The 12,606-nt window shown below is 33.3% G+C and overlaps 1 protein-coding gene across 7 annotated transcripts in view; it reads right to left on the minus strand.

The window, feature by feature from the left end:
- Positions 1 to 332: 332 nt before the first annotated feature.
- Positions 333 to 12,606, minus strand: part of FOXN2 (forkhead box N2) — a 67,547-nt gene continuing 55,273 nt past the window's right edge. For all 7 annotated transcript variants that reach the window (XM_082746887.1, XM_082746888.1, XM_082746885.1 and 4 more), the window contains 2 exons: positions 7,149 to 7,217; positions 333 to 4,638 (listed from right to left, as the gene is read on the minus strand). In XM_082746887.1, the coding sequence (XP_082603013.1) occupies positions 4,115 to 4,638; positions 7,149 to 7,217 (593 nt within the window). In that variant the 3' untranslated portion in view covers positions 333 to 4,114. The remainder of the gene's footprint in view (positions 4,639 to 7,148; positions 7,218 to 12,606) is intronic.

Consider the following 12,606-nt stretch of genomic DNA (forward strand, 5'->3'; position numbering starts at 1 on the left):
ATTTAGAAATAATCTTAATTTCATTATCTGCACAATTTTTCTTATATTTCAAAATATCTCATATGTATATGAAAAAATATATATGAAAAGTTCATCTTCAGGAAGAGAATAATTAACACTATTTTAGCTTTCAAAATTACTAAAATGGCCTGTAAAAAACAGGGAAAACAACACTTTAAAAAAAGACAAATATTCTGAAATTAAAACTTTATTTTTCATTTGTGTGACTTCAACTTTGTACCACCAAAATGGAAATGGCATGTGTATGTATAAGTAGGAGCCACTTATATCTACACTACCCACCCCAAAAGAACAGAGAAAGTACAACAATGTTATAAAACAAGGTTTATTCTGCAATACTTTATCATAATGAATTGCATCTCTTTGGTAAAAATAAACTTTATAAACATTTTAATAATCAGAGATTAGATACAAAAACTAAATATCTGTTAGGTTGCTTTTAATATGAGTGAAGACTGGCAACTGAGAAGTGGTTCACTTGTGACTGGTCATCTACTGGCAGTTATAACTCAAACTCAGGGCAATTTTTATGCTACATTAGAAAAGAGGATAAGGAAACCAGTTTAACAACTCAAATTTCTTGAATCAGAAAGCATTACACTTCATTTAAAAATAAATAATAGTTACAGTGAATTGGCAATTATACATTTTTATACACTATATGATGGCAACATAATACTTGAAGCACTTAGTTTAATAAGAAATGTACAACAATTTTAAAAACAAGTTTTGACAATGGCACTGGCAGTTAGATGCAAAAAAATGTGCTTTAAGAAAAAATGGCAGGTATAACATTAAAATACTCTACTTTGTCTTTCAATAAATATTTTGAGTACATCATTAACACAGTGAAGTAAACTTTGTTTAAATCAAAGCTTACACATTTCAAACTAACAACAACAACAACAACAACAAAAACCTGTAAAGTATATGTAAACCAGAAAGCCTTTAATTAAATGCTATGGTCTTCAAAAATGGTTGTTAAGTTACTGTAGTATTTAAGACAGAAGTCTTTATAGCTTTGTGAAGTATTCACATCTGTTGGTTAAATTGCTAGGAAAGGCCTCCTGGTCTATGAAGACACACACATTCCCTCAACGCTTTCTCTACCTTTGAATTCGTGCTTACATATATTTAACTAACCACCTAGTATGAACCCTTTACATAATGCCTCAGAAAGTAGCAAAAGAAAAAATATATATATTCTAAACCTTATTATATACAGGGTATCTACATTAAGAGAAGTCATGCTGGCTCTAGAGAGGAAAGGAAAGGCTCAAAGGTGGAAAAAAGGAGGCAATCCACCAATAATTAGCTTTTCCATGAATACAAGTAATGTTTTCTTTCTCTGAATTTGATAGGTAAAATAAAATATCAATTTAGTAATAATATTGCACAAACAAATTTCAAAAATCTATATTCAAGGAACACTGATTCTATTTGGGATGTGAAAGATAAAGATTAATTGTGCTGACTCAAAACTTTCACTAGATATCTATTATAAACTGGAATTGGCTATAACAATTTGTATTAATGTAAGGCAAATTATGTTAGCTTAAATCACAGTCTTAAAATATGCTGGAACATATATAACCTCTCTGGGACTGCCAAACTGTTTCTATTACAGTATAATTTCTTGTTAATATATTATTAGAAATACAATTTCCAGTCCATAGGACTTGAAATGACTTTCCTTAATTGGGTGGTTATTAGCCATGTTTTTATCTCAACACACCTGAGGAATGGGATCATATCTATGGAAGTAATAATGGGGGAATCATAATTAAAAAGCTACTTCCCCTTGAAAATAACTGCTTTGATAAATCAGTAAATGGAAAGTGATGCACTGAATTCTGTATAAGAATTGTGTAGAATATTATGTTATTTATATTAAATGAAAATAATTTTGAAGATCCCTCTTAAAGAGGGAACAACTCTCCCCCTCCTTATCTTAGAACATTTTTCTCTGCTTACGAAGAGTAATTACCTAATGGACAGGAATCAGAGAGAACATCTGTGGTACAGAATTTCAGTTGAACAAAATACACTGGAACCAGATCACTGAAATACACTTTCACTAATGTCTATCAAAAGGGCCACTGTAAACAGCTTTAAGATATTGTTATTAAAGTGATTTTTATAATCTGTGTGCTGTTTATACTGTGGTATAAGCATTTTTTTGTGTGTGTTACAGTCACTGTCTACAGCAAAAGGTACCAACTTGGATTAGCCATTTTCTGTAGTAGATGTGACATGTATGAAGAAGGAAAAAAAAAAAAACAACCCCCAAATACCTCATCCTGCATACTTAAGAACTATTTTTCACTATCAACAACTTTAAAAATTACTGTATTTCAACAGCACCGATACTATTAACATGCCTATTCAAGTTCATTTACAATGAACATGGAAACAGGACAGGTAATATTAATGTTGTTATCCCTGGCTTAAATTTTTGCCAATTGAAAAAGATGTTTTCCATTATGCTTCTCATTCAACAGTTTTGCCCAAATAAAATTTACAAGTTAAAAAAAAATCCAAGAAAACGTTTTAGTCATAGAAACAGCTCAGAACCAACCCAAATCATGAGCCTATGTATCTATGTGTGTATGTATGTATGGATATACGAAATTATCAGGAAAATGAAAACAAGTTCATTGTTATAAAACAGAATGTACCATGAGACAAGATTAAACTTTTGGAAAGTTGCTTCCACCACTGTAAAAATATATACATAATGAGTAAGTTTAGTTTTATTAGTATCCTGTGTTCTTTCTAAATAATAAAGTCAAACCATAAAAATGATATGGAAAAATGTCTCACAGAAGCAGATTTGTTCAAATACTTAAAAGCCTTAGTCAGTGCACCTTTGGAACAGCAATATAAAATCTTTTAGCATGGAATAAATGGCACATACATTATAACTGCCTCCCCCAAAGGGTATACTGTATAAGATTTAATTGTATATGAATTTTGAAACTCATGAAGGTACTTTGTCTCTACAGTTTTGTTAAATCCTTTTAAATTTAACTAGGAATACATATAGACTTAATTCATATCATACAAACCTTGGAAGTTTTTCCTAAATGATCTATCTTTATTTAAAAGGACATAAGTAGTAACTATTCAAAATATTTCTATTAGATTACACTCCATTCCTACTACAAAATTCCCAGAATGCAGTCCATTTAACAACACATGAAAGATTCTCTTATTGCAAAAAGTGTGTCAAAATGGGTGTTAACCCCGTAACACACTTTATGGCTATATCCTCTCATTGGATTGTTTCTACTCAACAAAGACAGCTAGTGGCTAAAATTCAAACAATGGTTGCAAAGCACTTTGGGAACAAACAAAAGGCCCCAGTATATGTTATGCAACATCTGGGAAGAAAAAAAAATCAAAGATAATATTGTAATAGGAATTGGAGTATTCTTAGACGAAATTTTACCACAAAACTGACTTTTCTAAATTTTAAGAACTCTTTGCTGTACTTCCTGCCTATGTAACCAAAAGGAGCTTTTGAGACATCTAGGACCTTTTCCAATTTATATTCAAGTTTTTCCATGCTTCAACAAAAAATAATTAAAAACAAAAATTAAGACAAAATAAAAAATCAAAATCTCATTCTACTGGGTTGCATGTGTCCAGAGAGAAGTATGTGAGAAAGACATCAGCAACATTTTTGGCTGGATCAGCAACTATAGCTAATTACAAATGATTGGAAAGGAAAATGAGAAAAAGTTACAGAGTTGCCAATTCTTACACTTTAACATATTAACAGAATAAAAGATACTTCCTACAAGTTTTAAGACACAGGCTGTGGATTTTCCTATAAAAAATTTCCAAATTTTAAAGACACTTAACACAAAAATTAGCTTTTAGGACTTGGCATCGTATCTATGGTTGGACATGGTCCTAACAGCAATTATTTAATAAAGATTAAAACAAATGTTTCAAAATAAACAGGTAATTAGCACCCCTCCCCCACCCCAAACCAAAAGAAGTCCATTATGGCTTTGATATCCCTTGTAAAGAATTAAGTAGAAGAGTATTGCCACACTTGAAAATAATTTCACACTAATAAGTATTTCTATTTTTTCCGCTGCTTTTGATTTTGTGTCTTTGCAGTACTTATTAGGGAACCCAGACATGTACGGATTCCAGCAAGGTGGAGCAGAGATCCAGCTGCCTCTTTGAGCTCCTCATCAATTTCTTGACATAACTGTTTGCGCATCTTTTTGCCTGGCTGTCCTTTTTCAGAGGTATCTGCACAAGCCTGTGATGCATAGCCACTGTCTCCAAGAGGATCATCTTCATAATCAACATCTGTATCTTCTTCACTGCGAAATCCTTCACTGCCATCACTTCCCACATGGCTACTCTTTGGGATAAAATCATATGCCTCATCCACAGAGGACAGAGAAGACACGCTAGACCTGGATGCACAGCGCTGTGCTGCCATGCTACTTGCACTGTAATTGTGGTCTTCTTTTGGATCAATGCTCGTGGCCAAAGAATCACTCTCTTGCAATCGCACAGTACTGGGATGATTAAATGCATTGCTGTAACTCCTCTTTTTTTGCATTGCTGTTTTAAGAGGAAGAGGCTTCTCACCTGTGGAAAAAAACACTTCCATCAGTAGGTCAAATGCATCTGATTGCCAAGAACAGACCATTTAAACGAGTAGTGAGTTTTAGGGTTAGTAAAGTTCTGTAGGTTTTTGTTCACTTGTTTCTTTTTTTACTTAGACATTATATGCCATCCTTTGGTATTAACTTGAAACATTTTAGAATCACTTAATGATATGACTTGACCTTTCCAGGAAAATTATAATTATTTTGAGCTGTTTGTAGAGAATGCCTCAATAAGAATGTACCACTATTGAGCTAACCATTTTCTTATTGATATTTAGGTTTTCCCAATTTTTCACTATGAATAATATTGCAATGTGAATCCTTCTAGATGCCTCTTCTTACACATATGCAAATATTCTTCTAGAATAGCAAGAAACAGATTTATTAAGTATAAGGATATATACATTTTAAATTGTAATTGGTATTTTTTTTTTAACAGAAGTATAGTTGACATACAATCTTACATTTGTTTTAGGAGTACAATATAGGTTTTGACAATTCTAAACATTATGTAAGTAAAGTCAACATATAAAGTTTTACAATATTATTGACTCTATTCCCTATACTGTACTTTTCATCCCCCTGTGATTTATAACTGGAATTTTGTAACCTCTTAACTGCCTTCACTTATTTCACTTATCCCTCCACCTTCCTTGCCCCTGGCAAGCACCAGTTTGTTCTCTTGTAAGTCTGTTTCTGTTCTTTTTTTCTTTCCTTCTTTCTTGATTTTGCTTATTTGACAGAGCATGCACACACACACAAGTGTACAAACAGGAGTGGCAGGTTCCCTGCTGTGCAAAGAGCATGACATGGGGCTTGATCCCAGGACTCTGGGATCATGCCCTGAGCCAAAGGCAGATGCTTAACTGACTGAGTCATCCAGGTGCCTGTTTTCTTTGTTCTTAGGATTTTTATTAATTTGAGAGACAGAGAGGAGTTAGGGGAAGGGTGGAGGGGGAGGGAAAGGGACAAGCACACTCCACATGAGCATGGAGCCTACTCAGGGCTCAATCTAGGACCTCAAGATCATGACATGAGCTGAAACCAAGAGTCAGGCACGTAATGGACTGAGCCACCCAGGCATCTGCTTTTGTTTTCTGTTTGTTCATTTGTTTTGTTTTTTAGATTCCATATATGAGTGAAATCATATGCAGTTTGTCTTTCCCTGGCTTTCTTTCACTTGGCATAAAACTCTCTAGGTCCATTTATGTTGTCAAGAATGGCAAAATTTCATTCCTTTTTTATGGTGGAGTAATATTCCATTGTGTATATATATCACATTTTATCCATTCATCTACTGATGATGGACAGAAGATGTTTGCTTCCATACCTTGGCTATGCAAATAACGCTGCAATAAACACAGGGGTGCAGGTATCCTTTCAAATTAAGTGTTTGTTTTTTCAGGTAAATACCCAGATGTGGAATTATAGGATGATATGGTACTTCTATTTTCAGTTTTTTGAGGAATCTCCATACTGTTTTTCATAGTGGCTGCACCTATTTGCCTTCCCACCAATAGCAGGTTCCCTTTTTCTCTACATTCTCATCAACACTTGTTAATTTCTTACCTTTTTGATACTAGACATTCTAATTAGTAGGAGATTTCACTGTAGTTTGATTTGTATTTGTGGCTGGTATTTTCAAATTGTGCTCCAAAATGGTTGTACTAACTTACATCCTACAGTGTTCAACAATATTCGGTTCTCACAATTAAAACCTAATATTATCATTTTAATTTTTCATAATCTCATGGGCAAAAAAAGTAGTATCTCAGTATTGTTTCATTTGGCATTTCCCTGTCTTCTAGAGAAGCTGCATATCTTTTCAAATGTGTGTTTCCACTTTATTTCCTTCCCTGAGACCCGCCTAATTCATATATTGGCTTTTCTGAATATCTTTCTTATTTCTTACTTGTAGAGTCCTTTTACTCAATATTAACCTTTTGTTTATTATATTCATAGTAAAAAAAAAATGTTCTCTCAAGTGTTTTCCTTGTGTGACTTTTCTTACAAATACCTTTTGTTGTGAGAACTACAGAATTTTGATGTTTAAATTTACCTATGTTTTCTTTTATGGATTTTGCACTTAGTATCTAAAGGGTTTTTCAATTCCAAAGTTATAAATTTCTTATATTTTTCTTATATTTATATATATTTATATTTCTTATATTTATATATAAATTTCTTATATTTTGTTATTTATGACTTTCATTTTTACTTTTAAATTCTCAACTTTAATTTCCACACATGCTATTTATTTCCTTGTTTCCTGGTCCATGTAAAAATATCACAGTATTAACTTCAATCTCATAACTGCTCACATATATTAATGGAAATACAATAAAATGGAAACTAAGTAATTCAAATGAAAACACAATTTAGTTAGAAAAAACAATTCTGCCTATAATATTTAAATATTTTATATTCTAAATTACATTTGAAAAAGCACTCACAAAAATGTATTTTAGGAAGAAAGGCATGATTGCTTACATTCTAAAATTCCTTGTTCTATAGAAGTATTTAAAAGCATCATTGCAGTGGCAGCATCAATATCAGATTCTGAAAAAGGAAGAGAGTAACAATATTAATGTTCTTTATAAAAGAGAAGCTATTATAAGTATTTGTAAAGGTAACCAGTGTTAAGATTTGGTATATATTCTTTTACTTAAATACATACACACACACACAAAACAAAATGAGACATATTATTCTGCAATCTGTTTTTGTTCACTTAAAATTATGAACAGTTTATGGGGCGCCTGGGTGGCTCAGTGCGTTAAGCCTCTGCCTTTGGCTCAGGTCATGATCTCAGGGTCCTGGAATCGAGCCCCGCATTGGGCTCTCTGCTCTGCAGGGAGACTACTTCCCCTACCCCCGCCACTGCCTGCCTCTCTGCCTACTTGTGATCTCTCTCTCCCTGTGAAATAAATAAAAAAATTATGAACAGTTTTATGGATAGTATCGAGTAAAGGAGAATTGAGAAGTACAAGATAAAATTTCTTACGATTTTCTTAGTAACATTTTTTCTCTAGCTTACTTTAGTGTAAGCAAACAGTATGTTATTCATAAAACATACAAAATATGTGTTCACAACTGTGTATGTCATCACTAAGGCTTCCAGTCAACAATAGACTATTAGTAGTTAAGTTTTTGGGGAATCAAGTTATACATGGATTTTCAACTGTATAGGGGAAGGAGGCAGGGGGTCAGCGCTCCTAACCCCTGCATTGTTCAGGGGTCAACTGTACTTGACTAAAAATGTACATTAAGGCACTATTACTTTTTAGAATTTTTACCTTTTAAGAAAAAGATTATTTGAGAGAGAATGAGACAGAAAAAGAGAGGAAAAGAGGGAGAGTACAAGCAGGTGGAGGGCCAGAGGGAGAGAATATTGAAGCAGACTCCCACTGGCAGGGCTCAATCCCACGGCCCATGAGACCAGGACCTGAGCCGAAACCAAAGGTCAGACATCCAACCAACTGAGCCACTGAGGTTCCCCTACACTTTATAGCATGTAAAAAATATCTTTATCTGTGTGTATCTGCAGTTATGAAGTACTGCATTAATTACATACTAATTACAGGAGTTAGAAATATGTATACTATTCTAGACTATTGTCAGTCTAGATCATGTGAGTTTACAAATGCTAAATAAATAATTACTGCTGGTACAAAAGTATTAGTCATGTTTTTAATCATAATTATCTATGAGCCCACAAGTACTAGAGACTTTGTAAGAGGTCAAACATAATTATGGATATTCCATAAGAAAAATGAACTTTAAAAGGCTGGTAAAATCAGCAGGTTCTACTCCAGATAAAGTTATTATGCTCTCATATCACTTTTCTGATAGAAGTTCCTCTCCATCTTGGTGATCTATTATTCTGAATAACTGTAATTAAATCAAAGTAATATGGTATAACCGAATGTGAAGGAAAAGTTAGAAAATACTGAGAAATCTTAGATCATAAAGATGTTTAAAATAAGATTCAGATTATGAAACCTCCCATTTCTATCTCAAAGCTAGAAAATTTTTATTATCCTAATGTTTTCCATTTTATTTGTAATACCTAATTATAAAGTTATTTTAGACAGTAAATCCATAAAAATATTGACTTCTCCTCTCCCCAACTTGACCATAAACTTAGTGAAGACAGAAAAAGTTACTGTTACTGACTTTACCGAATAGACTTAAGTAAATCAGAAGATGGTTGTTATGAAGAAGTACATAATATCACTACTCTTTCCCCTTCAATAAACTGTGACCTCATGAAGCAAGAATCTCTATGAATGCCTTCCCAATTAAGGTAGGAACCAGTCTTATCTATGTTCCACAATCCTTGGAACAACAGTGGGTCCTTGAAAAATGTGTAAATAATAAAGTATATGACCTCTTTGCCCTCCTTTCCTTAGATTAAACTAATTAGCACCAAATTACTGATGTTGGGTATCAATGGGCTTGGCATGTTCTGAGTATTACTAACTCATCTAATCCTCACAACTTTATGATGTGAGTACTATTAGTATTTCCATCTGAAAAATGAAAAAAACAGACATGGACAGGTCTTTAGGGGAGGTGGGGCTTGAACCTCTCTATAGCCTACTTCTAGAACCTAGGCCTTCAATTTGTACTCTATCAATTATCAATCATTAATACTTGTATCCATGTATCCATGATTAGAGTAGGAAATTCTGTGCGATTTACAGAATATACTGGAAATTCTGTATTCTGTTATTCATTCAATAAAATGAGTATACTATTATGAGCTAGACATCATTCCAGGCTGTGGGAATACAGCAAAAAACTAAACAGGAAAACCCCTAACCTCTCAGAATACAAAGGAATAATTAAAACACAGTATGTTACAAGGTGACAAATATAAGGAAGAGAAACTAAGCGGAAAGGGGGATAGAGAGTGTTAGGAAGGGTGACTGCACTTTAAATACAGAGTTTAGAGAAGGCTTCAAGAAGCAAGTGTTGAGCACAGATTCAGGGAGATGAGAAAAAGAAGTCATGTAGCTATCAGAAGGAAAAGTATTTCAAGGCAGGAAGAACAGTAAGTAAAAAGATTATGAATCACTGTTTCTCATGTCATGGCCATGAAAAGATCTCTTTTAGAGATCTTTTCTTTTAGAATGAGACCGGACTATAATTTGATAGAGTTCAGTATTCCAACACGTCTTTGAAGAAGAAAAGGTGCAGACTCCAGCCCATATTGTAGCTCTGTGTGAACTGGAAGAAAGCAAGTCTGCGTCCAGGTGAATGCTTCCCTGTGTGAAGGCACACAGCTTGAAGACTGGAGCGTGGGCTGAATTTCAGACCCCACTCATTGCCTCAGCCAAGTGGCCTTGCACAGGGGACATCTTGCATGGCGTTATATAAAAGCCCTGACAGAGAGTTTCCTGTTCCAGGAAATAATTTGTCTTTTAATAAAAAAAAGGGCTACCTTGTCACCAATTTCATTAAGGGGGAAAAAAAAAAGGAAGTGATGCTGAGGGAGAATCTAACTCAGAAAAGCATTATAATGAGGAAACAATTTCAGAAAATTTATAATCTTACAAATGAAGTACCTATAAAATCTTAACAAAAAGATTAGTGTATCTCTAGCTTAACTTCCTATAGAAACTTCCATTAGAATTCAAGGAGTCATGTTTCTTAAAAATAATATCTAAAACTAAAGAAAATTGGTGAGCCTTATCTGGACAACATTAAAAAGCTGCATGAACACCACTTCTCTTCTTAGTTTCCAAATATTTAATGATAACACAATTAGATACTATTTTTGTAATAGTAGGAGGACAGAAAAAGTGTACCTTAAATGCATTTATTTCTTGTAATAGATTTATTATAACCAAATTAATTTGAACTCTCCCACATGAAATTAACTTTATGAAACCAAAAACTTCCCTGCAAAACGATTTTATCTATGTGTAATTTGTTTGGTTTCAAGCATTTTAAGGATGCTTCCCATAATGACTTGCCAATTAACTCTAGAAAAATGTCTTCACTCCAAGAAAAATGACCCCAAACACTCGGTAATCAAGCATACCTGATTACCAATTATTTGTCCAAGGTACAATCTTGAACTTTTTAGAACAAGAAAACCAAAAACTCTCTGTATAGATTTTACAATTTTTATTTAGAGTACTCAATCTGTTTTGGTATTAAACTGAATACTTAGTTGTTTATTGTCACAATTGAAAATGCTTCAATGCTATTTTTTTCACTGATAATACTTTAAGCTATTTAAAATTTAGCTCTGTTTTTATTTTTTATTTATTTATTTTTTTTTTAAAGATTTTATTTATTTATTTGACAGAGAGAAATCACAAGTAGACGGAGAGGCAGGTAGAGAGAGAGGAAGGGAAGCAGGCTCCCTGCCGAGCAGAGAGCCCGATGTGGGACTCGATCTCAGGACCCTGAGATCATGACCTGAGCCGAAGGCAGCGGCTTAACCCACTGAGCCACCCAGGCGCCCTTAGCTCTGTTTTTAAAGACATACTATTACCTAGCATATCCAGTTCATAATGAATAAAAATTTGGTTCTTTTATAAGTCTTTTATAAACATTTTCTCTGACGCTATTTAGATTAAATAAATAATTCATTTCTAGTTGAAAGTCATTTGTCATTAAGATTCATGAGAGCCATCCACATAGTGATTAAAAAAGCCAACTTAGTTCAAAGTCATATTATTTTTCTTTTTTCCTTCATAGTTCTGACTGGAGTTGAAAACACTACTGATTTAATATCTGATTCCAACAAATTTCTGTCCTAAGTGTTAATCTGTATGTCCTGGTTTATAGTTTCTTAGCCTTGATGCTGGGAAATTACTAATAATAACTGAGAAAAAAATTCTAAGACACTAGGTTCACCTATGTGAAACTAAGGGTTATTACACAAACTGACAGGTCTCTGTCACCTGATTCTCAATCCATTTGCTTAAGGAATGATATGAGAACCATAGAGGCAGAATTTAAATGATTATAAGCTCAGTAATAACTATAAGGACTTCCTAGCTCTATCAAAGCTAACATATACATTTATAAAGCATTCAAACAAAGAAGCTGTCTCTTGTGATTCTTTAATAGAGGAAAGCAATTTTGATAAACTGCCAATACTGTAAGTTCCTTGGACCACTGGTTTAGTTTCATTTCTATTAAGATAATAATGTTGGGGTCCCTGGGTGTCTCAATGGGTTAAGTATCTGCCTTTGGCTCAGGTCATGGTCTCAGGGTCCTGGGATCAAGCCTGCTTCCCCCTCTCTCTGCCTGCCTCTCTGCCTACTTGTCTTCTCTCTCTCTATCAAATAAATAAATAAAAATAAAAATAGATTAAAATTATGCTAATTTAGAATCTTAAAATTTGAATCTAGATTTGTACTTAGCCCCTAACATCATCATTAACCATCTAAAGTTCATATTTATATATATAAATATGTATATTTTTATATATGTAAATATGTATATATTTATATATGTAGATATATATTTATATTTGCAGTATACTATGACTTCAGTATAAATACTACAATTCAGTAAAGTTCCATTTTTGTCATCTTTGCTAACTGATGTATCCTTGTGCCTAGCCCACAGGTATGTTCCATAAATATTTCTTAAGCAGAGGAATTTATTCTAAATCCACAACAAACCAAAATATTGACAAAAAAGATTTTGTTTTGCTATCTCAGTAAGAGATCCCTGTGCCTCCCACCCTCTGTTATAAACTACTGTAACATATACATTGGCATATAAAATTTGTCATTGTAAGGTGAGCAAGAAAGACAACTAGACTTTAAACAAACTGCTATACCTACTTTGGGTGATAGTAACTATTTCTGGAGTTTCTACACCTAAACAAGTTCTCCTATTGCTCTTATGTGTTTAAACGTAGCTTTATTATAATGATTAGTAAAGACGAGTCTGTGAAGTGAGAGATAAATCTAATACT

The sequence above is a fragment of the Mustela nivalis genome (assembly GCF_964662115.1).
Source record: "Mustela nivalis genome assembly, chromosome: 8".
Taxonomy (NCBI): Eukaryota; Metazoa; Chordata; class Mammalia; order Carnivora; family Mustelidae; genus Mustela; species Mustela nivalis.